Here is a 24594-nt window from a genome sequence, read left to right as displayed (position 1 = left end):
GGACACATTCATGGAGGAGAAGGCTACCAATGGCTACTAGTCCTGATAGCTCTGTGCTACCTCCGGTATCAGAAGCAGTATGCCTGTGTACACCATTTGCTGGGGAACATGGGTGGGAAGGTGCAGTTGCACTCCTGCATGGGTTTCCTGTGGGCAGCTGGTTGGCCGCTCTGTGAACAGAATACTGGACTAGATAGGCCTCTGGTTCTATACAGCACAGACCACTTGCGTTCTTAAGACCAGAACTGGATTAGGTCTCCCAAGTTCAGCAATCTGCACTGATTTAACACCCTGCCTGTTGGGCAAGTAGAAAGAGTAGCCTGTCTCAGGATGGTTTTTCTACTAGTGGAAGAGACTTTTAAGTTTTACAGCCTGCTAATGATGCAAATGTATGCATACAAGTTGGTTACCCACGAACACCCATGGAGAAAAATCTTACAAAAGGTTAAATTTGACTAACTGCATTTATTGAAACATTCAAAGTGTTACATCTTCTGTCTTTACCAAACTTTCTTAAATGCAGTGTTCTTGGTGTAAGCTCCAGGGCGGCCGCTGTAACATCCTTGTTCTGGTCCATCAGTGACTTGCATGCGCTGGCTGGCAAACCTCAGGATTCAACTCGTGGCAACGGAGGGTTGTCCATGGCAGAAGAGAGATGCCAGCTTGGCTTGCCTGGCTGCAACTAGCCTCACCATGAATGTGCAGCAGAGGATAAACCAAAGGGTCACCGTGACCCTCCATATAGGAGGTCTTGCAGCACTGCCCACCTTTAGGATATATTACCAGGCAACGATTAGCTGGTGAAAAGCCATCCGAGGTAACACACAGCAGCAATTTCAGAGACATGAGGAACGTTACAATGTCCAGAGTGAGCCATAGTGTTCATTATTCTGCTGTTGTGATGGAAGCACAGTGATACATCCATTAGTGAACATCCAGCAGCAAGTGCATTGGCGTTTTAGTGCTCAAGGATTTCACTGACATGCTTCCTTAGCGCACAGGTTAACAATAAGCAGAAGGTTAGTGAGTGACTCCAGCAAGGTGCAGTCCAGTGTGCTGTTCTCTGCTCACTGGAGGCGAGCTGTGGTGGCCTCGTCGGGGTCAAGAGTGTACAGCTGGCCTTGGCCTGGAGTCTCATCCGACTGCAAAGTGCCCATCGGATGGTAAACTGGGCCTTACACCTTGAACACGAACGGACTGGGACCCTGCAGCTGTGCCATCTTGGGTGGTGTGTAGAAGGAAGCAATGCCTAGGGTGCTGTTGAACTTGCAAACATCCTTCAGGATTTGCTTGCCAAGAGTGAAGCCATCAATCCGCAGGGGTGGAGGAACCAGATGGTCTGCCCCAGGTGTCTTATGGATCCAAATGGATTCCTGACTGCACTTGGGGATTCTTTGGCGCACGCAAATGGCCACTTGGTCGAGACTCTGGTGGATGGTTGGAATGCTGCAATCACTGGGGCGTTAGACTGTGTGGCTCCGAAATGCCCTCTCCCCCTGAACAGAGCTCAGACTGCACCATGGTTCACCCCACGGTTGCGAGCTCTGAAGCAGGAGGTGAGACAGCTAGAGCGCTGGTGGCAGAAATCTCGCTCCGAAGACAATCGGACGCGGGTAAGAGCTGTAGCTTCAGCCTACCACATGGCAGTAAGAGCAGCAAAAAAGAATTTTTATGCTGCGTCTATTGCGTCTGCGGAGTGCTGTCCCAGGAGGCTGTTCCAAGTGGTCTGGAACCTGGTCGGTCCAGTTGTTCCGGAACCAATGGAGCATTCTAAGGCCTCCTGTGATGAGTTTGCAAAGCACTTTGCAGATAAAATTGACCACATCAGGAGTGCAATTCCATGCACTGTGTATACAGTTAGTGAACGAGGGGCGGCCAGTGGCAGACCAGTTGTGTGGGATCGGTTCCAGCTTCTTCCTTCCAAGGAAGTGGACAAGGTGCTTTCTTTAAGGCCGACCACCTGCTTACTTGATCCTTGCCCATCTTGGCTCATTATGAGCTGCAGGGAGAGACTTAGAGAGGGGATCGAGGCAGTGGTGAATGCCTCCCTTGAGGAGAGAGGGATGCCATCATCCTCAAGGAGGCGGTGATAAGACCACTGTTAAGCCCTCATTGGATCCCCAAGACTTGACCAACTTTCACCTGGTCTTGAATCTGCCGTTTTGGGGTAAGGTGATTGAGCGGGTGGTGGCTTTGCAGTTGCAGGCACACTTGGAAGAAGCTGATTGTCTGGATCCATTTCAATCGGACTTCAGGCCTGGGCATGAGACAGAAATGGCCTTGGTCATCTTGGTGGATGATATGGGGAGAGCTCTGGGTAGGGGCAAATCCTCCTTCCTCGTTCTCCTCAATCTCTCAGTGGCTTTTGATACCATCAACCACAGTATTCTCCTGGACTGCCTGGAGGGGTTGGGCATAGGGGACACTGTATTATGGTGGTTCTGTTCCTTCCTCTCTGGCAGGTGCCAGAGGGTAGCTCTGGGGGAGGAGACTTCAGACCCTTGGCTGCTCGCTTGCGGGGTGCCACTGGGTTCTATTCTCTCCCTGATGTTATTTAACATCATGTGAAGCCACGGGGGCTGTCATCAGGAGGTCTGGGGTGCAGTGTCACCAATATGTGGATGACACGCAACTCTACTTCTCATTTAAATCCTCGCCAAAGTTGGCTGTAGAAACTCTGTCCAAGTGTCTGGAGTCAGTGAGTGGCTGGATAGAAAGGACTAAGCTGAAACTGAACCCTGACAAAACCAAAGTACTTTTTGTGGGAGACAAGGAGAGGTTGGGGGAGGTTGACCTGGTGTTTAATGGGGTGCAGCTACCCCTGAAGGACCAGGTCCACAGTCTGGGGGTCATTTTAGACTCCCAGCTATCCATGGAGGCTCAGGTGTCAGCTGTGAGCCAGGCAGCACTGTACCAACTCCATCTGATACAGCAGTTGTGCCCCTATCTCCCTATCTGCTCCCATCAGTAGTTCATGCCCTGGTCATCTCTTGCCTAGACTTCTGTAATGTGCTCTATGTGGGGCTACCCTTGAAGACGGTTTGGAAGTTGCAGCTGGTGCAGAATGCGGCAGCCAGCCTGAGTAAAGGCAGCCATCCTGAGTAAAGGCAGCCATCAGTGAGACCACATCACTCCAATGCTGAAGGAGTTGCACTGGTTACCAGTTGTTTTTTGGACCCAATTCAAGGTGTTGGCATTGACCTGTAAAACCCTATATGGTTCTGGCTCAATCTGTCTTAAGGAGCACCTCCCACAACACCAGGGATGCCACTCAACAAGATTGACCTCGATAGGCCTTCTGTCTGTCCCATCAGCCAGGACAGCTAGGCTGGTGAGAACTAGGGAGAGGGCCTTTTTTGAGGTGGCCCCCGCTCTGTGAAATTCCCTTCCTAGTGACCTCCGCCATGCCTCCTCTTTGATGAGCTTCCGCCGGGCTTTAAAAACCTGGCTGTTCAGGTGGGTGTTTGGGGTGGGTTAGGGTTTTTTAGAGCAGTGTTGTTTTGTTATGTTTTGTTCAGATGATTATGTAAATTTGTTATTATTGTACACCGCCTAGAGTGGCCGGTGTCAGGAGCGCCCTAGTGGCCTCTTTCAGTAGACTCCAATAGCCAACTCAAGACACAGAGGAAAGGATTATTTTCAAGGCTTTAATCCTTTTACAACTTAATAACTCTTTCAGATGCTAATCACCAGCGACTAAACAAGGAACAGCAGAGTAGCCTATTCTCCGAGTAGGCAGTTGATCCCTGTTTGAAGGAGAGTCACTTGAAGACCCTGAACTTATGGGCTAGGGAGAGATCCTCCCTCTTTCCCTTGGGTCCATGGGAGGCGGCTGTTGCTTGCGCACCAAACGGGCGCTACGCCTCCTTTCCACGCCCTCCATCACTCGTCGCTCCCTGCGTCTGCGTCGAGCGTCCAGCAAGCCCCGTTCCCACACTTTCTCACTGCTAGGATCACTATCTCAGGAATGCTGGCAGGAGGAATCTCTGCCAGCTGCTGTGCCTGTGAGGGATGAGCGGGCTCCTCTCCCACTGATTGCTGATCCTCCTCAGAATCAGAACTGCTCTGGGGTTCTATGGGCTCAGTTTCCACCCTGACAGCTGGGTAGCTGGCCAGATGGGCGGCTAATGAATCTAATTAATAAATAAATAAATGTTGCGGAGGAAGTCTGGAACCGTGAGTGATGGTAATGAAACCTTTCTGCCATGGCAACAAAGAGCTGACGTTTTTCCATTGAAAAGCAAGCGATTGCACCGTTCACAAACATTGACATGGTTGCCGATATCAAACCTGTCAACAGTCGTTGCGGGAGCCATGCCAGTGGGCACAGCCTGCCTCCTGCGCCTGGGCTGGTTTGAGATCCTGACGGAGGCAAGGCTGGCCAGAGCGTTGCTGTTGTCAAAAGGCTGACGGGTTGCCTGCATAGGCACACTTGCTGAGGCGGGTGTGGCAGCATCCAGCTGGGGGCGCAAAGCTTCTTCTCTAGGGGCTGGAGGGGAGACTAGGGCAGCGGCATGCGGCTCGCTTAGGCTTGCAGTTCGCCTGCCAGTTACTGTTACCTGTAAGCACTGATGTCCAGGCAAGTTAGCAATGAGTGAAATACATAAGTTTTATTTTGCTAAGTTTAACAGCTAGAGACTTCCTTTCTGAGAAATAACTAAACTTTGATGGGGGTTACTTTTAACTGTAGGTGTCTCTTAATCCCTTCATGATTTGTTTACAGGCCATATGTTACTGGCGTATCATTGTACTTTGGCCTGCACCTCTGTTTATAAAGGTGTAGAGAGCCGTTTTTGTGTTCATATTTCATTTTGCTCCAATTTGCAATTAATTATGTTTGTTTAATACTTGACTTTTTGATATTAAAAATAAAACTTTATAGTACATTGTGATAGAAGACAGCCTAATCCTTAAAAAAAAAAAAAGGCTTATGGACATAAATAAACTCCCGACTTTGAATTATAGTGAAAACTGTTGTTGTTTGCAGAATCTGCGTGTCAAGAGCTTTCCAATGAAGTGTGTTTCATGAGAATTTGTTAATGGGAGAACAGTCAAAAGGGGATGACCAACTAACCCCCGACTTTGAATTATATATATAAGATTTTATCTTGCATAATTGTTCGCTTGCTAGTCATGAAGGGAAGCAAACACCTAGGCTGGAAGCAAAGTGGTTCCTGAGCGCTGGAAGTCAGATGCACACCTGGTGCTGAACTTGCGTTTTCAAGCTTGGCGTTACCATTCGGTGTCAGGGTTCGGGGCCGTTAGCTTCTGGTCTCACCACCCCACCCGGCTTTGACAGTAGCACAAGGCTATTTTCAAAACATGCGTGCCCTTGCCGCTTCTCACTTTGTTCCTGGATTGAGCCAACATCACGTGTTTAGACGCATTTCTCAGACCAGCTGATGTTGATGGGGGCAGTTGGATCTCGTGACATGTCTCACTGATCATGAGGAAGGAGGCAGTGGCATGGCAGCATCAGCCTTCTAAATAAGAGGAAGTGGGCCAAGGATGCTCCTGATGGTCACAGATTGGCTCACCCACAACCGACAAGTGGAGCTATCTGGAAATGCTTCACATCAGTGGGAAAGATGCAATGCTTTCCTTCCTTCCCTAATTTCCTTTGACTGTGTCCACAGAGTCCTATGCAGTTTTGCGTTGGGGAAAGGCTCCTCGTGCAGTTCTTGCACTAGCATCGAGCACTGCCTGCATACTTGGCTCCTCCACACCCCAGGAATACCTGTTCCAGGTGAACATGTGTGCATGCAGAGGGCACAGCCATGTCAGCATTTCCCCTTCAGCTCCAGAGATCTGACTCTTCAGTGGCTGTCCTGGGTAGTAAACAGTGAACAGAGGAGCTCAAGACTGTGTTTCGTATTAAGGCAGCCTTCCCCAAGAAGCCTCCTCCGGAAGTGTTGGACTACAGCTGGGGATGATAGTGACTGTGGTCCAACACTTCTGGGGGAGGCTGTATTAAGAAGTTATACGCTGGTAGGAAAAGACAGTAAAAGAATTGGGCCTTGAAGATGTGGGGAAGGGTCTCGTTTGATGGAAGGGAGAAGGTTGTCTTTAAGAAGAGGCTGGGGTGCTTTTAAGAATTTCGCTCATGTGGGTTATGGCAGCTTTTCCTGGCCTGGTGCCTGCCAGATGTTTGGCTCCAACTTCCATTATACCTGATCTTTAGCCATGCTGGCTGGAGCAGATGGGAGTTGGAGGAGGCTGCTTTCCGTATCCCTGTATGAGTGCTTGTTCCTTCCAATCAGCCTGGGCTGGGAGTGGCTAATTTTTCCTCCATCTCCACAGTGGGTGCAATTGGAGCATTCCTGATGCAGACTCTGCAGAACTGCTTGCCCACAGAGGAGGGAGGGTGTCTGCTGCATCCCTCTGCTCTGGGCTTGTCTCCTTCCAATTAGGAAGGGTCCTGGACAGTGGAAGGTTATCCAATCCTATGCGTGTATATGTGGAAGCCAGTCTCACGGGGTTTGCTGGGCTTACTGCCAAGTATACACACACAGGACTGGAGCCTTTAGAAGGAGTGTTATACATTCAGGGAGGAGGCCAGGTCTTGCAATGGCTATTAGTCATGATAAAGCCTATGTAGACAGGAGCAGTTTACCTTTCCATACCAGATTGTGGGGTGAGATCCAGTGAAGAATAGTTCTGGCCTTCATGACCTTCTTATGTTGATCCTCCTCACCTCTGTCCTGCTGCCCAAATCATCCACCTCTGTTGTTGATCTGATCATGCAACAACCCTTCTGAAGCCCCTACATTACTTCCTCACCACTCCCCCACCTAGCAGAAGCTCACTGCTTTGCCTTCTAAGCCCTCCATTAAACTTCCCCCCACCCCTTTATATTCCGCTGTCCACCAATTTTGCTCCTCCAGCCCCACCGCCCTCAGCCCTACAAAGGCTCCACCACTTCTCCCTTGCTGTCCCTTGTGCTCTGCCCACCTGTGGGATGTGCCAGCCATTTCTTCAAATCCCTCCACCTTTCCTGTGGCAAAGCCCTCTAATTCCCATGTATCTGCTATAATGGAGCTTAAGGATATGCAACTGAAATAACCACACATATTTCCACCCCTTTTCTCTGTTGTTGCCTTCCCCAACCTGGCACCCACTGGCTGTGTTGGACTACACAGAATGGCTGGGGATGATGGAAGCTGTAGTCCAACACAGCCAGTGGGCGCCGGGTTGGGGAAGGCTGATCTATTATCCTTCCAGTATTGAATTTTAGACTGTAGTCTCCTTGGGGCCGAGATCAGACCTCTTGTACTCTGTCATGCACATTAATGGTGCATTATTTTTTTCCTGTATGTTTATTTTTGTGTTATGCCCTTCGGAAGCCTGTGACTGACCACTGTTGGAAACAAGATGCTAGACTAGATGGACTTTTCATTCAGCAGAGCAGGGGAGACTGTTGTTTTATTTTTAGGAATAGGGAAGTGGGTTTCTCCCTCGCCCCACCCCAAAAATTCAGGCACATCCCATTGTTGGTTTGAGATAAAACTGTTGCTGCCTAGGATTGGAAAAGATCCCATTTTGTCCTTATCTCCGTCTCGGCATTTGCCTTTTGTAACGAAAGACGGAACTCCAAGGTTGTGTGTGTGAGAGAGGGAGAAATTGAGAGAGAAAGGAGTGGAATTAAAAACACAAAAGAGAAAACGTAATTGCGTTGGCCGGGAATCGAACCCGGGTCAACTGCTTGGAAGGCAGCTATGCTCACCACTATACCACCAACGCCTGTTGGAAACGCGTTCTCCTGGAAGCTAGAAATGGAAGACTGTCTGTGCGTGTTGCTGAGGAAAAGGTTGGAAAGAGTAGCCCAAGGCACAGCACGAAAGAGAGCTCCTTCCCTCCCTCCGCATGGGAAACGTTGCCAGCTCAGCAAAATCCTCTTTGCAACCGATGAGAAAAGCATCTGGCAGCGGTGGGATTCGAACCCACGTCTCCAGAGAGACTGGAGCCTAAATCCAGCGCCTTAGACCGCTCGGCCACGCTACCTTAGACGGGGGGTTTGGGAAAGTGAACCACAGAAATTTATAAAACAACACATATTTATACACACCGAGAGAGCTACGCTGACCTCAAATGCCCCGCTGCGCCCTTGGGACTCTTTCTAGCCACTGCTAGGATTCCGTGGTGAGAAAGCAGCCCCAGGCTGGTTCCTTGCGGTTTTGTGCTGAAACAGTGAGAAGTTTTCGTGTTCACAATCCAGAACCTGATCGTTCCAAACTCTCTTGCAGGCTTGCCAGGCTCGCTTTCGCTGTGCGTGTGTTAGAGTTGCAAAACCTGGAGTGGGTGGGAGAAATCTGATTTCTCCTTTAGACAAACAGGTGCAACTGTGCGAAGTATCCTTCAGCTACCCTTGCTACACCCAGAAGTCGTGGTGGTCGAGAGGTGAACATCGCCACAGGCGACCCCGGTTCGATTCCCGGCCAACGCGAGAGATGCGATTTCAAAACCCTTTTAATTGCTCCGCGGATGTTTACGCAGCTTTTCCCTTGGGAAGGAACAGATTGAGAAACAGAATCATTTGTTCCCGGGTCTTGAAACTGAAAGCTAAGAGAGAGTTGCCAATCAACCGCTGGTGGAAGAGCCAAGTAATACTTTCCACATGTCACATCTACACAACACAGTACAAGATGATTTATTTCAGAAATTATACAACCAGCCATGAACGGATTCCAAACCAAACTTTCTCATCAATCCACTGATGTGTGGCAATCATCTAGTCCACAAGAGCTTCTGCCCGAATAAATGTGTTCGTCCAGGGATGGGGAACGTGTGGCCTTCTAGATGTTGTTGGACTGCAGCTCCCATCATCCCTCACTACTGGCTAGGCGGAACGTTAAAGGGTTAGTCTTTAAGGGTGCAATCCTATGCATGTTTAGACAGGAAAATGTTCTCCAAGTCCCAATTTTCCCCAGTCAGGCCTACAACTCCAAGGAATGCTGGGAGTTGTAGGCTGGCTGGGAAATGCTCGGAGTTGTAGAACTTTTTCCTGTCTAAACATGCACAGGATTGCACCCTAAGGTGGGTTTGATGTATAAACTGTAAGTGGGATTTTACTTCTAAACGTTCAAGAGCAGGGATCCACCACCTGGTGCCCTCCAGATATTTTGGACTATAACCCCCATCATCCCTGACCATTGGCCATGCTGGCTGGGGCTTATGTGGTGTTGTGGTTAGAGTCAGTGTGATGTAGTAGTAAGAGTGTTGGACTGAAACTTGGGAGATCTGGGTTCGAGTTCCCACTTAGCCATGAAGCTCACTGGTTGACTTTGGGCTAGTACTGCCTCTCAGCCTAACCTACGTTACAGGGTTGTTGTGAGGATAATATGGAGAGGAGGACTATATGAGCCACCGTGGGTCCCGTGCCCCCGAACCGCCTCCAGCAGCAGGCGATCTAAGCCCAGCCTTCCCGGACCTGGGGCCCGCCAGATGACTTAGAGTACAACTCCCAGCATCCCCTGGCTGGAGAGGGGAGGCGCTGGGAGTTGTAGTCCCACGCCTCGGGGGGGGGGGGAGTACCAACCAGGTTGGGGAAGGCAGACCTAAGCGCGTACAGACACACGCATCTGCAGAGGGAAGACTCCAGGCACCGAGAGAGGCTGGTGTCAGCTTTCTGTCTTCCGAACATCACGAAGACGAAGCCCTGCCAGATCCCACGGAAAAGCTCCCAAGGGCGCAATCCAGTGCATGCGTAGACAAAAGGTACTACACTCCCAGCATCCCCAAGCAGTCATGGCTGGAGGACGCTGGGAGTTGTACTTTTTCTGTCCAAACATGCGTAGGATTGCGCCCTAAATCTCGCCCAGGAGCCCGTTTCCAAACAGCGGCTAGCACGGAGCCAGCCAGCCAGCTCTCCCCAGTGGTGCTTGTCCCCCGCGCCTGGGGCAGACTGCGCCCGGCCACGGAGGCTCCACGGCGCTGGGCTGGGGAGCTGCGCGCTCGCTTCCTCTGGCGCGCCTCCCACGCTGCCTGCCTGCCTGCCTGCCTGCGGCTTCCTGCGCCCCCTCCTTGGCCCGGCCGGGCGGGAGTCGCCGCCGCGCCGCCTCTCCCCGCCCTGCCCGCGCACCCCGGCGCCGCCGCAGCAGCAGCAGCAGCTCCGGCGGGTGTTTCCTGTCCCGATGTTTTGGGGCTGCGCCTCGTCCGCCTCGGCCTCTCGCCGCCGGGGCTGCTGCTGCTGGCAGGCGGCCGAGCGCGGCCTCCCCTCGACGGCCTCGTTTCCTCCTCCTCCCCCTCCCCTCCGCCGCCGCCGTCGTCGCCGTCCTGGTTGCGCGCCGCCCGCCGCCGCTGCCGGGGCGCTGCCCGGCTTGCACTCGCCGCCCGCCGCCGCCGGCCTCCGCGCGCGCCCCTGCCCCGGCCATGGGGAGGCGCCGCCGGGCTCGGGAGCCGCCCGCCCGGCTGGTGCTGCTGGCGCTGGCGCTGGCCTCCGGCTCGGCGCTGCTGCTGGCCTCGCTCAGCCTCCTGCTGGCCGCCTGGCCCCGATCGAGCGCCCGCGCCGTCCCGCAAGAAGCCGCCGCCGCGACGCCGCAGGTGAGGGGCGCGAAGCGAGCGAGCGAGCGGGCGGGCGGGAGGGAGGGAGCCGGAGCCCCGCGGCCGCGCACGGGCGCCTTTGCGCCGCTCGTGCGCGCGTCCTGCGCACTCCCCCACGCCCCTCTGGGTGCAGAGATCTCCAGACGGGTCGCGCCGAGCGCGCACCGCGCCAGGTGGGGCGACCCGCGCGCTTCTGGGAGATGCGCGCCTGCTAGCGCGCACGAGGGAGCACGGCTGCCCGGGCTCGAGGCGCAGAGCCGCGCATCCGGGGCCAGGCGCAGAGAGGCGCCAGGGCCCACAAATGCCTCCCCCCTCGCGCGCACTGTGCAGAGTATAAATAGCCGATGATCTGGCGGCTGCCCGTAACTCGCTGGGGGCCTGGGAGGAGCCTTTGGCTGCTGCTGGAGACATCGCTGCCGCACCGGGTAGCGCACCGTAGGGAAGCCGACCAGACCTATCGTGGCAGCAGCTTCTGTGGGCTTCCCAAACCCAGCACTCTCCGGGTGGCTTGGACTGCACATCGCATCACTCCCGGCCAGCAGGGCTGACCGGGAGTGATGGAAGTTGTAGTCCAAGCTATCCAGAGGAGGCTGGGCTAGGGAACGCCCGACTAAAGCCCGGCCTGGTCAGGTGCATCCACAGTTCTCCTGAGCAGGCAGAACATGGATGGAAAGGGTTATCAGCAGGGAGGCCAAAAGGTCATGGCATGCAAGAGGCACCGCCTGCGATCTGCACAGAGCTCAAATGTGCACCAGATAAGGCCAGCAATCACTCCCAGCCCTTGGCAGCAGCTGGCAATAACAGTGCAATCTTCCGAGCCTGGCGGGGCTGCTCCAGCACCTGTCGCGGGAGAAGAACCCAGCCAACTCCACGCGCGGCCACGCACAGCAGCGGCCAGAATAAAGAAATGCGTGCAGTGCTTTGCGTGGCAGGCCTCACAGCAGGCATGAGATCTGTGCACACCCAGGAACAACGACATATTGATGGGAAACGTGCCCAGACACCGGACAAGAACACGCTCTCGCTGTACAAAGCGCACACCCAGGCAGCCACAGAGTGGGACGTGGCATGTGCATCCCGGCCCCGGCTGAGTCTTGGGCCGTGGGAAACAGCCCTGTAAGCAGTGATTGTGGTGTTTGGAGCGAGCAGAACATTTCCTCAAAATGCTTTAAATAGCTCTGAGTGGGTAAATAGCTCTGAGTGGGTCGTTTTTCCTGTGTCTTTAACAACTGCATGGCAGGCAGAAGCTCAGCAGGTGCAGCCTTGGCTCCGCATGGCCACACGGTGATGCAGAAAGCTTCGCTTGTTGGGTTTCTGCCTGCTGAAGAGCACAGGATGGAAGGTCTTCATCCTGAGGGGAGATATGATAGCACTCTTCAGGTACTTGAAAGTTTGCCACAGAGAAGAAGGCCAGCATCTCTTCTTGATCATCCCAGAGTGCAGGACACAGAATCATGGGCTCAAGTGACAGGAAGCCAGATTCCGGCTGAACATCAGGAAAAACTTCCTGAGTGTCAGAGCAATACGACAATGGAACCCATGACCTAGGGAGGCGGTGGGCTCTCCCACACTGGAGGCATTCAGGACGAGGCTGGACAGCCATCTGTCAGGGATGCTCTGACTTGGATTCCTGCAATGAGCAGGGGGTTGGACTCGATGGCCTTGTAGGCCCCTTCCAACCCTACTATTCTATGATTCTATGTAGCAGCTCTCCCTTGAAAACACTGCATTAAAAAAAACTGAATGCATTTACTTAGATGCATAGCCTACTTCCGCCCCCTCTAAATGGGTTGGACTACAGCTCCCATCACCACCAGCCAGCAGTGCTGTCTAGGAATGTTGGGAGTTGTAGTCCAACCCGTTTGGAGGGGCCCAAGTTGAGGAAGGCCGGCAGTCTGAATAGACTTGGTTCATTCATCCTTCATGGCACAACCCTATACAGAGGTTTGAATATTTGTACTGTTTTGCTGGCTGCTGAGCAGAGGCATGGTTCAGACATGTATCCAGAGCACATGGGCCTTGAAGTCAGTCCAGCTGTTGGATGTGAGGGGCAGGGCAGGGCAGGATCCCCACCCGCAGCCCACTTTTCAGGTGGGGAAAAATGGGGAGAGGCTCCCTGGCTTGCCCCAGGCCACCCAAGCGAGGGAATGGTTGGCTGGGAATTCGAACACAGAGCCTGCCAGGAGAGCCCACTCTACAAGCCGACACTCTTGTTGGAGTGGATCCTTGCCCAGAGCGTGCACATTTCTCCTTGGTGGGGCAGCCTGTCAGGGCGATAGTTCCATGTGCGCCCTTTTCCACCGCTCTGTTTGTTGAACTGAGATCCCCAAACAAGCAGGGTGTTGGTGTGCAGTTCAGAGGTGAAGGGGGGAGGCCCTCTGTTGTGCTTTCTTCCCACCCTGCACCAACACACCCAACAGCTGTCCTGGCCTCCGAGGCTGAAAGCCCTGCTTGGTCTGGCTGCATCTCCACAGCAACTTTCCGAACTTCTCCTCCCGAGCCCCTGGCAATAAAAGCAAAGCTGATGTTCGCAGCTGTTGCATGTGGATGAGACCCAGTAGACTCTAGCGCAATGGGGGAGGGGTGAAACCCCAAACCCAGACTCAGTCGCCCAAACTGTTTGCAGCATCCGCTCCAGCCCTGGAATGTTTGACACAACGATAAAAAGGAGAGCACTTCGTACACGTGGTTTCCCTTTTGTAAAAAGAGAGAGAGAGAGAGAGAACCCCTGAGCATGTGCGGAGTGATTTTACTTTACAGTTGTGTCATGGCATCGCACTCATCCCCCACATAGGAGATCAGGGAGGCAGACTCCGCCTCAGGTCAGAGGTCATGGCCCCACGGCCAGGTTGAACATACTGTTCCCTTTAGAAAAGAACCATTGAGTTAAGACAGACTGCTGGTGCTTTGGCAACATTTTTTCCTCTAATGGGGAGACAGTGAATTTGCATTCTGGAGATCAAGAGGAGCAGATAGAGGCAGCATCAGAACGGGTGTAATGGGGTGGGGGGAGGCACCTCCCCCAATAAGTAGTTCCCCCCCTTCCCCCATCGCTGGACTCCTGTGGTTACTTCAAGGAAATACACTTTTCAGTGCACTTTTCTTTATCACGAGCACCGATCAATAGCGGAGCAGGACTATTTTCATGAACAAAAACTAAAAATAAAGGAGCCTGCTCTCTTGCCCGAAGAAACTATTGGAGAATCGTGAAACGGGGGGCAGGGGGCTCCAAGTGGAGCATGTTCTGGGTGCACAATGCATGTTCAGTGGCAATTGGGTGCAAGGGATGTGGAAATGCTAATCAAGAAATGACATTTTCGAGGGGGGGGTTGTACTGAGGATGCATTCTCAATTTGTCATTCTCAAACATGCCTGTTTCACATGGCAGACTAAAGATGGTTTGGTCTTCAGCTCCCCTCCGCCCCACCCAAAATACACATTTCCCCCTCTGTGGCCCACCCAACTATATATATATTTCTGATGTCACCATTGGCCAGCCCAAAAAGTGAGCCACTTTTTTTACTTTTTAAAATGCGCCAGCAGCTGGGATGTCAGGAGGGATGTTTGCTGTGTTTCCTTAGCAACCAGCTTCACGCTGAAACCCCCAAGTATATCTCAACTCTGCATTTTTGAACACTTCCCAACACCCTCTTCTCCCCCAGGTTGTTGTTGTTCAGTCGTTAAGTCGTGTCCGACTCTTCGTGACCCCATGGACCAGAGCACGCCAGGCCTTCCTGTCCTCTGCTCTCTCCTGGAGCGTGCTCAAATTCATATTCATTGCATTGGAGATGCTATCCAGCCATCTCATCCTCTGCCGTCCCCTTCTCCTTTTGCCTTCAGTCTTTCCCAGCATCAGGGGCTTTTCCAGGGAGTTTTCCTTCGCATTAGGTGGCCAAAATATTTGAGCTTCAGCTTCAGTATCTGTCCTTCCAATGAGCACTCAGGGTTCATTTCCTTTAGGATTGACTGATTTGACCTCCTTGCAGTCCAGGGGACTCGTAAGAGTCTTCTCCAGCACCACACTTCAAAAGCATCAATTCTTCGGCGCTCAGCCTTCCTTATAGTCCAGCTCTCACAGCCATATGTTGCTACTGGGAAAACCATAGCTTTGATTAGACGGACCTTTGTCGGCAAGGTGATGTCTCTGCTTCTTACTATGCTGTCTAGGTTGGCCATAGCTTTCCTCCCAAGGAGCAAGCGTCTTTTAATTTCATGGCTACAGTCACCGTCTGCGGTGATCTTGGAGCCCAAGAAAGTAAAATCTGTCACTGCTTCCATTTCTTCCCCTTCCATATGCCAGGAAGTGATGGGGCCAGATGCCATGATCTTCGTTTTTTTAATGTTGAGTTTCAAACCAGCTTTTGCACTCTCCACTTTCACCCTCAACAAGAGGCTGTTTAGATCCTTAGCCTGGAGTGTTGCATCGCTATCTCCTTACGTCCCTGAATTAAATTTGCGGATGATTTTTTTTTTGTTAAGGGTGATTTGAACTTCCCAGGATGCTAGTGAGGTTATACAGAGATTTCTTGCCCTCGTTTGAAGAGAAGGAAATTTCGCAGCTAGGCCTCTAGATGAAACACTCTGGGATTTGTTGCTGATGCCCTCTCTTGATAACAGCCTCCGAACCTTGGTTGCCTGCGGCTGCCACATCTGTGCTTGTGGCTTTTTGTTCCAGGATGTTTTGCTCGATTCTGAGATGCAGCTGACTCTGGGGTGGAACACGCCTTGGTTTAACATTTAAATTGAACTGTAATTCTTGGAAGGGGGTGGGACTGCTGGTGAGGATTGTTTGCACAGGTGGGGCTCTGATCCTCTTTCTCTCTGGTCCTCAGGAGCTACTGTCAGAGGATGATGCTGAGGAGGAGCTGGACCCGGTATGTGGATCTTCTTGGCAAATTTGGGTTCTGATCCGGCTGTTCTCTGCCTGCATGAGAGGTGGATGGATGGATGTGTGTCCCTAACTTTGTGTGTTTGGAGACAGGGGGGAGTCTGTTGTTGGAACTCGCCTGCCCTCTGCACGTGAGACATACTGTCCTAGGGATCGTGAGGCAAAGGTGGAGAACTGTGTCTGTTGAGGGCTGCATTACCTGGGTGGTAAATTGTCAGTGGCTGCAGGCAGGAGGTGGGCAAAGCCAGCAGGGGACAGGGTCAAAGGTAAGACTGGGTGTGGCCACTCTCTTTTCTCTCTCTCTTTCTGCCACCCTCTTTTCTCTATCTCTATCAGTCTCTCTTTCTGCCACCCTTTTTTCTCTCTTTCTGCCACCCCCTTTTCTCCCTGCCTTTCTTCCACTTTTTTCTCTCTCTCTTTCTGCCACCCTCTTTTCTCCCTGTCTTTCTTCTTCTTCTTCCTACCTTCTTCTTCTTCTCTCTCTCTCTTTTTCTGCAAACCTCTTTTCTTTTAAACATTGCTGAATTTACACAGAAGTAGACCTACAATGCAGTACTCCTGTGATATTGTTGTATTCTGCCACCAGCATAATGCCCCAAAATTTCAGCCTCTTTCCACTCACCATTTTCTTTCTGCAAACAAAAACACACCTGGGGCATAAAACATCCCCAGAATCTCTTTATTTTTCCATTGGGGTGTCTTTACTGGGGTGTAAAAATGTCCTGTGGGTTACTCTGGGTTACCCAGAGCAATACTCTGGATGTCAGTAGGTTGGCACAAGCCATGGGGTTTCATTGGGAAAACATTTAACTCATCAGAGACAGATTTCTTAGGGCACAATCCTATGCATGTTTAGACAGAGAAAAGTCCTACAACTCCCACCATTCCCCAGCCAGCCAGTTGTAGAACTTTTCTCTTTCTAAACATGCACAGGATTGCCCCTCTATAGGATCAGAAAAACAGCCCAACAACCAAGAAATGTTTGTTTTTAGTAATTAATAATAATAGTTTTGCCTAAAATTTTACTATGACAGTTTATGACACTTTGCTAATATTTCGAGTTTAAGACATCCTTCTTATGGTACTGCAGACACATTTGAGATTGTGGGGTGCTCTACAATCTCTGGGAAATGGCTTGGGGTAGTAAAATGACCCCCAAAGACATTTGTGTATATTTGGGGGGATTGTTGGATGAAGGTTAAATAAATTGAAATGGGAGAACTGTTCCCACTCCATCCTACTAGTTTGTTTCCCTTACCTGAACAGGTGTGTCTGTGACTCACCTGACCAAGAGAGAAAACTGCAGCTGTGTGGACATATCCCACACAATAAGAGATCTATAAATCCCAGCTGAGCGTTCTGGGCTTCAAGAATTAATTTATGGGTGGTGTTCCCTGAAGCACCCCTCAGACCAGAGGACACAAAGTGGTACCACAAAATATAGATTTATTGCTCAAACAGTATTTGAGAATAATCAGACTTTGCAATGATGAAATAAGCAAAACACATGACTATGTACAATGGTATTCGGATGATTAGAAGCCCAATAGAAATAGTGGCTAGCATATTTTTATTAAAAAAAGTTATTCCTCTCAACCAACAAAGCAGTCATCATTAAGATTTTATCGTTGCCTAAGTGGCAGGCATGGTTGGCAGAGCTGAGGTAATCACGTTTCGTAGGCTTCTTGTTCTCCCAGGATCTCTCTGGCCCACCACGTCAAAATTGCACCCCTTAAAACGTTCTGCCCAACGTGGGCTCTTGTTTCTTATCTTGGGCTTCCATCTGTGCGGCTTGACTTTGGGGGCTTGGCCATGGTGCCTGCGCATAGCCTCAGGAGGGCCTCTTCCAAACGCAGCCAAACTGACCACTGACTTCAGAAGCGCCTTGCGTGGGGCCATCCCGTCTCGTGGCCCGGAGTCTCTCACTTCCAAGAGCCCACCAACCCTTTGTCTGCAGCAAAGCTCGCATTCTGCACACAACACCACGCATGTAGCATCTATAGAACAATTCACCTTGTGCTTGCACTTGGCACATACGGTTGTGATGAATAACCTATGAACGACAACAAATTCCATTCATACTTTGTGACAAAACGGTGACAGAGGAATGTCCCGCAGCTCCCAGCATCCCCCAGCAGCAAGGCTGGCTGGGGCATGCTGGGGGTCGTAGGCCTTTTTCCTGCCCGACCCTGCGCAGGATTGGGGTCTGGGCCTGCCATCGGTCTCACGCTTGCCCCCTTTCCCCTCCAGGTGGTGCTCTCCACGGGCTGGAACAGCCAAGGGAAGTTCCTGCACCATTTTGCCCAGCAGGGCGCCCTGCGGCCGCGGAGGCATGGTGAGTCCGCCCCGTCCATCTGCCCCGTCCGTCCGTAGCAGAGAGAGCAGGCCAGGTGTGTGGCAACCTGTGTGGGGGCGGGGGGCTCAGCCCAGGTAGCAGGCGATCCGTCCTTGTACGTGAGTATCTCCCCTCCTGGCCATGTGGGATGTCCCCACCTCTGTCCGTAATGTGGCGGTGATAATAATAATACTCTTGTAAGGTTTCTACAACCTTCCCCCAACCTGGCGCCCCCGAGATGTGTTGGACTCAACTCCCATCATCCCCAGCCATGCTGGCTGGGGATGATAGGGGTTGTGGTCCATACATATCTGGAAGGCGCCAGGTTGAGGCAGACTGTATAGGAAGTACCCAGAAGTCTCTGGAGCATGAGAATATATGGTTCATTATGTTTGTTGTGTTGCTGCTGATCTTTGCTCACTTTATTTATTTATTTATTTGATTTTTATGCCCTGCTCCTCAGTTTGCCAGAAATCCCAGAGTGGTTTACAAATTAAAACATACATTAATACTTTTTTAAAAAGTTATATAATATTAAAAACAAGCAGAGAACACGTGGCAGTAAAAACACCATGAAAGCAGACTTTTCAAGGCCTTGGGAAATTAAAAAAGGGTCTTTGCTTAGCATCTAAACAGTAGTAAAGATGGTTCCAGCCAGGAGCACCTCTCAGGGAAGGGAATTCCACTGTTGGGCTATCAGCTGCATCCCCTGGTAGCCCTTCACTTCATCTCAGCATGACGGGGCAGCTTTAGTAGACTGTCATTAGCTGATCTTAACATTTGGACGGGGATGTATGGAGACACACAGTCACCCTTCAGGTGATCTGGGCACTGAGTTGGGCCCACAAATGGACTGAGAAGTAGTTGTTTTATTAGTTATTTATTTTATTTTATTTCTCTAAAGAATTTTTATCCCACTCCCCAGCCATAAAGGCTGCCAGAGTGGCTTACATATAATCAGTGCAACAAGGCAATCCCTGTCCAGAGGTTTACAACTGAAAAAGACACAGCGCACAAGGAAAAAGGAATGGGGAGGGAAGAGGAAAAAGTTAGTTAAAGGATCTATTTAAAAGAGGTTTACAAATTAAAACATTAATACTTAAAAAAAAAACTTATATAATAACATTAAAAACGAGCAGAGAGCCTGGGGCAGTAAAAACACCAAGAGGGCAGGCTTTTAAAGGCCTTGGGATTTAGCTGGATCAGGAGGTAGTTAAAAACAAGCAGACAGACACGTAGACCCTGGGAGGCTGGCGTCCGCCGTGCATGGGCTAATCTGCCCATCCCAGCCGGCAGAGGTGTGGTCACGTTTGGTGCTGACTGAAGCTTCCAGGCCGCGGCCAGAGGGGCCCCCACAGAGAGCCCCGGTGGGCTGGTCTTTGCCCTGGGATGCTAGACAGAGACAGCAGGAATGGCCTGGAGCCAAGGGGGGGTGCAGCTGGTGGCCACAGGGCTGAATGCAGCCCCTTGGGGCGTGCTGTCGGTTGCCAAGCCAGGGGAAGGAGGGTGCATGTGCCATGACAGAAGCGTGCTGCCCTTTGGTCCGGCCAGCAGTCCCGTTTCAGGGGCCAGGTGGGACCCTTTACCTGCCACACCCAATCCCCCAGTGGGCTCTCCAGTAAAACCAGCTGCTGCCTCGAACCTTACCGCCTTTTCACCCAGCAAGGCTGTTCCATTCACTTTAACAGCGGGCAAAGAGAAGCGCGCCCGGCCTCGCCGACCCAGCACGGTCTCCGCTGCGCACTACGAAGGTGAGAGATGTGGCGTGCACCCTTGTGGCTCGCACAGGTCCACCCTCTCAGGGACTCCCCCGACCCACAGGTGGGGAGAGACACCGGGAGCCAGGGTGCTGTCCCCACAAATCCCTGCTTTTACCTGGAGGAGCCTGCTCGCTCTTTCAGAGAAGACCAAGTCACGGGGTTATCTGGTCTCTCCCTAGACACACACACCCCTCTCCTATCTCTCCGGGAACCCAAGAGTCCTGGCTGACCCCAATTTCTTCCTTTCAGTGCACCCTACAGAAGACCGAGCAGGGATCCAGGCAGGTAACACTTCAAGGGCAGGGGTGGGGGGGAATAAGCGGCAAAGGCCCCTCTTGCTGGTGGCGAGGCCTTAGAGCAGGAGTGGGCAACTTGTGGCCCTCCAGATGGTGCTGGACTGCAAATCCCATGATCCCACACCACTGCCTGGTAGGAGTTGTAGTCCAACGACCTCTGGAGCAGCCCTCCCCATCCAGGCGCCCTCCGGATGTGTTGGACCACAACTCCCATAATCTCCAGCTGGCTGGGGGATTATGGGAGTTGTAGTCCAACACATCTGGAGAGCGCCTGGCTGGGGAAGGCTGATCTACATTCTGCGTCCTTTCCGGAGAGCCACAACTTTGCCCACCCCTGCCATACAGAGAGGGGCGAGGGGGCAGGATTTGCGGGATTTTCCCCCCAGGCACTCACTCCTGAACCCTTTTAACCCCCTCACTACAGATGACAACGGGACCATCCGTGGATGGGTAGAAGCCAAACTCAACACAACAAACCCCCTCCGTTACGACAGCAGCCGTGGGGAGTTCACTGTGGCCAAGAGGGGACTCTATTACCTGTACTGCCAGGTAAGATATTGGGGAGGATGCTGTAACTTTGGGGCTTCTGGGGGCCGGGTGAAGACTTGTGGGTAACAAGAGCAAGGGATCATGGGGAATGGGGAGGAGACCAGTTGATCAGTGCTTTCAAAGAGGTGTTCCCCACATACTCCAGAAGGGGAGGGGAATGTCGTGGGAACTGTTGGGCCCCCGGACTCCTGGGTTCTTTGGCAGGAAATTGGTAGGGCCGTGGGTGGTGGTTGCAATTTGGCGTTCAAGCCACAACAGCACTTGTTGAGTGCAGCTGAGCAGGCCATGGCACATTAGAGGCATATATTTGTGGGTTAGATTTAGATTAAATTTTTCCCCTCCCTTCTTGTACCAGCTCCTAGACCAGGAGTGGGGAACACACAGCCCCCGCTGCCTTCCGGCACCCCCCCAAAGTCAGGATAAACCCCGCTCTGGAGGCTCACTGAACACAGTCAATGGGGGTTGCTGTCTGCAGGTGTGTCCGGGGGCGTGGGGGGGGGAATTGTCCCCTGGAGCGCCTAGAGTCGCCGACCCATGTCTTAGGCGCCGGTTTCCCTCCATGATAGATAGGTGGGTGAATTCTTGTATACAGGCCCAGGCGCAGCCCTGCTGGATGAGACCAAGAGGGCTCCATCCTGTCCCGCATCCTGCTTCCACAGGGGCCACTGTTTGTCTCCAGCCTCTGATAACGCGGAGGCCTCCGCCTCTCCAAGCACGCAGGCTCTGGCTGTTAGCTCTCTCTTTCTCTGCGAATTTCTCTCGCCCAGCCTTTCCCAGCCAGGCACCTTCCAGATGCAGCCTGCCGGCTGGGAGTTATCATCCAACGCATCTGGGAGGCGCCCGGCTGAGAGAGGCTGGGCTGGCCTCCTTTGAACCCCTGTGCACACACTCATCCTTCCCCACTGCCGCTCTCTCCTCGGCGCAGGTCCACTTCAACGATGGCAAGATCGTCTATGTGAAGCTGGACGTGATGTTGGATGGCAAGCTGGCCTTGCGCTGCTTGGAAGAGTTCCTCCCCACGAGCTCTGGCCCGCAGGGGCCTGAACTGAGGGTGTGCCAAGTGTCCGGCTTGGTCCTGCTCCGGCCCGAAGGCTCCATCCGGCTCCAGACCATCCGCAACGTCCGTCTGAAGGCTGACCGCCACTTCACCTACTTCGGCCTCTTCCAAGTGCACTGAGCGAGGGGGGGCAGTGGGGGAATGGAGCGGCCCAGGTTTTGGGGGGGCTGGGGGCGCTCTAGAGAGCGAGAGGAGGACAGTGGGCGTCGGGGCTCCTGCGTTCAAGAGTGATGGATCACCCCGTTTCCGACGGCATCGGATCAGAGGCAGCGTCTGGTTTGTCCCTGGTCTCCGTTTCCTGCTTTCGGCCCCTCCCGCAGCTCCTCGGCCCTTCTTTGGGTGGACACGAGGAGGAGGGCGGTGGGGGAAAGGCTGCCGGAACCCACCTATATCCTTAGAGCGCCCTCCCTCTTTTTGAATCCCGTCATGAACTGTTGGTCCCCAAACACCAGCTACAAACCAAAAAAAAGCGAAAGGAACTGAGTCAGTCATTCCGAAACGAGCGGACTCCGGAAACGGTCACTGCATTTCCTTCCTGGATTATATTTTCTTTCCAGTGCTGCTAAGCTTTTGCCTCTGTCAGTTTTCGCCCTGAACTCCTTTGCTCCACATTTCTACAGTTACTCTGCTTTTATGTTCGGTTTGCTGGATGCCGCCGACTCTTTCCAAAGCCTGGCGCTACCCCGGGGGGGTGACGCCTTGAGGACCCTGCAGGCTGCAAGCACCACCCTCCTCCAGCTGGGGGCAGCATAGAGCACAAAGCACAGGCACATCTGTATATAGAGACTGCAGTTCTGGTAACAGCCAACAGGGGGATGAAGCTCAGAGGAAGAGGAAGCAGTCGGCTGTGATGAATCCCGCCCATCCAACCCGTCAAGGGCCAATGGGATGGAAAGAAGCTTCCCATTGGCTGAGCAAAGCAGAGGGGATTTCCATGGAGGAATTCTTAGGGGGTATCCCAGCCACCAGATGTTTCTCTGCCTGCCCCTGATGGACTTGGATGTGGGGAGGGGGAACTGATGCTGTTGCAGAAGGGGACAAACAGAGATGGTTCTGCTGTTACTGTACCTGTTAACACAGGAAGGTGTGGGATTTAGATGAAGGCATCTCAATAACAGGAGAAATGTCTTTTTAAAAATAACGCGTGCCTCTTTATTTCATTCCCAAGGGCAAACGGGGCATGCGCTGGACCAATGGGGTTGGATGGGTGAAAATTTGTGTGCTGCCATCTTCGCGATGTGCTTTTACGTTACCAGCGTCACATCCGCCACCCCACCTCTTTCTCTGCCTTCCACTTTATCCGGCGGGCCTGAGGCATTATTCGGAATGCTTCAAGCCCGCAGTTGTCTCCTCCTCGTGGCAGAGTCCCATTATTTGGAGGCAGGCCAGAGGCATGCCCTCCTTGTTTTCCTCCTGTCTGTGCTGCAAGTAGCAATGTCATATCAGAAGACCCTCCAATGCTAAAGTAAGAGGTGCCGTGCCAACCAGTAGAGTTGCCTTCCTCAGCCCGGGGCCCTCCAGTTGTGTTGGACAACCATGCCCATGTTGGCTCAGGATGTTGGGAGTGGTAGTCCTGCAACGTCTGGGGGGCACTAGGTTTGGGGAAGGCTGCAGTACAGCCACAGAACAAGGCCAACCACAGAGACAACTGGGATTCTGCATAGCCCAGGGGAACGTTAGATATGCAGGAAGTTATTCGTTAGTCTCTCTCAAAAACAAAAGGGGGGGGGAGGCGGGGGCCTCCGCATATGTTCTTGCCTCGTTCTGCCATGGAACCAGAGCAGCATGAAGGCAGAGTGCAGACTGAACAGGAACAGGTGGTTTGCTTTTTGCTAGGGTCTACTGAAGCTTTCCCCAACCAGACAGGTTGGGGGGTACCCGGTTGAGAAAGGCAGACCAAGCAGAAGGAAAGAAATTTGGATCAGCGGAAACAAAGCATCCAGGATGTCCTGTGCCTTGAACCTAATTTCCACCCTCACCAGGTTTGTTCCCAAATTGCCCCCCGCTGCAAAAAAAAGAGAGGACCATTTAGTCTGCAAAGGGGGCAGATCTTCGAACAGCTTAAAGGATCTTGGAAAAGGGGCGTGTGAAATTACAGCTGGAGGCTGTGCATCATCTCAGCCCTACCCTCCCAAACACAAAGCCCTCTTCCATACAACGCTGGATGGGATGGTCAACGCACTTTCCCCCTTCTCCCACACTGCAGCTTTCAGGTTCAGAATTAGGCCTGGCTGAGCAGAGAAGTGGCGCGGCACGATGGTGTTCAGAATGCTCAGCTCCTGGGCTGGGTGAGCAGCTGTGACCCTGAGCCGTGCAGCACTCTAGCGCAGTGGCCAATTGTCCCCGAATCTTGCTATAGTTCAGCCTCCCACAACCTGGGGCCCTCCAGCTGGGTTGGCTGGCCTGCAACTCCCATCAGTTCCAGCCAGCATGGCCGCTGAACCAAATGTATTCCACCTCCACCCCCTCCCTGTGCTGTATGGAGGAGTGGGGGGGGGGCATATCAGGGCTGAGGGATATGTGCCCCCCCGCTCCCCGACAATGATCAGCCCCTGCCTCAAATCTCTTCCACCCACTCTAGGATGCTTTTATGTTATTGGGGGCTTTGTCTTCCTCACAGCTTACGTGGGGGGTTTCCTGAACAAAGGGGCAATGGAGGTGGGCCTGGCCGCTCCCCATCTTGTCGCAGGTAGCCCCCTCTCGGCCCGCCTAACAGCAAATGCAGTAGGCCCCTGCCAAGCAGAAAGGCCACGAAGTGGGTCAGGCACAGAGAAGCGAGGGGGCTCTGCATATTGGGGGGGGCTCCCCAGGTACACAGGAAAATGTTACCTCGTTTTAAAAAAGAAGCGTGCACGAGCGAGAAAATGACAACCTCTTGCGAGGAGGGCTGGCCACACATCACCAGCGCCTCCCGTTGGGGCAGAGAACCAAAGAGGAAAGAAGAAGCTGACCAGGGGTGGGGCGCGCCCCCCATCAGACAAGACTCATTTCCTCATGACTGTTTCTAGTGCTCTGTTCCAAGGGAAAAAGGGGAACAAGCAGAAAAAAGGACCACTTGTTTCCTGCACAGCCAGCCCTGAAACCTCCCCTCCCCATCCAGCCCGGCACTGTGCCACCACCTAACTCCGCAGCTGGGGATGATGGAAGCTGTAGTCCAACCCATCTCTTTG

General features: G+C 52.7%; 1 protein-coding gene and 2 non-coding genes across 3 annotated transcripts; 1 reads left to right on the top strand and 2 right to left on the bottom strand.

Annotated features, from left to right (window-relative positions):
- Nucleotides 1-4314: 4314 nt before the first annotated feature.
- TNFSF12 (TNF superfamily member 12) lies at nucleotides 4315-22565 on the top strand. Its single transcript, XM_084808120.1, has 11 exons — nucleotides 4315-4371; nucleotides 4487-4583; nucleotides 6411-6498; nucleotides 8244-8298; nucleotides 9901-10539; nucleotides 15372-15413; nucleotides 17678-17762; nucleotides 19451-19513; nucleotides 19772-19807; nucleotides 20243-20367; nucleotides 21293-22565. The coding sequence occupies exons 1-11, from the start codon at nucleotides 4315-4317 to the stop codon at nucleotides 21542-21544; spliced, it is 1539 nt and encodes a 512-aa protein (XP_084664246.1). The 3' UTR covers nucleotides 21545-22565.
- On the bottom strand, nucleotides 7669-7740 carry TRNAG-UCC (transfer RNA glycine (anticodon UCC)). The gene has a single exon. It is a non-coding gene; the product is annotated as a tRNA-Gly (tRNA).
- On the bottom strand, nucleotides 7920-8001 carry TRNAL-UAG (transfer RNA leucine (anticodon UAG)). The gene has a single exon. It is a non-coding gene; the product is annotated as a tRNA-Leu (tRNA).
- Nucleotides 22566-24594: the final 2029 nt, after the last annotated feature.

Source organism: Heloderma suspectum, chromosome 6 (genome assembly GCF_057233095.1).
Source record: "Heloderma suspectum isolate Gila_16-S chromosome 6, 16-S_ref, whole genome shotgun sequence".
NCBI lineage: Eukaryota > Metazoa > Chordata > Lepidosauria > Squamata > Helodermatidae > Heloderma > Heloderma suspectum.
Note: the sequence above shows the minus strand (reverse complement) of the source record. Positions and strands in the feature narration are given on the sequence as shown.

Excerpts from the sequence above, each read along its gene's own strand:
- TNFSF12 (XM_084808120.1), top strand. The coding sequence starts at position 4,315 with ATGCCAGTGGGCACAGCCTGCCTCCTGCGCCTGGGCTGGTTTGAGATC. Across the intron at positions 10,540-15,371 it reads CCGCCGCCGCGACGCCGCAG|GAGCTACTGTCAGAGGATGA; the intron begins GTGAGGGGCGCG and ends TCTGGTCCTCAG. Across the intron at positions 19,514-19,771 it reads CTCCGCTGCGCACTACGAAG|TGCACCCTACAGAAGACCGA; the intron begins GTGAGAGATGTG and ends TCTTCCTTTCAG.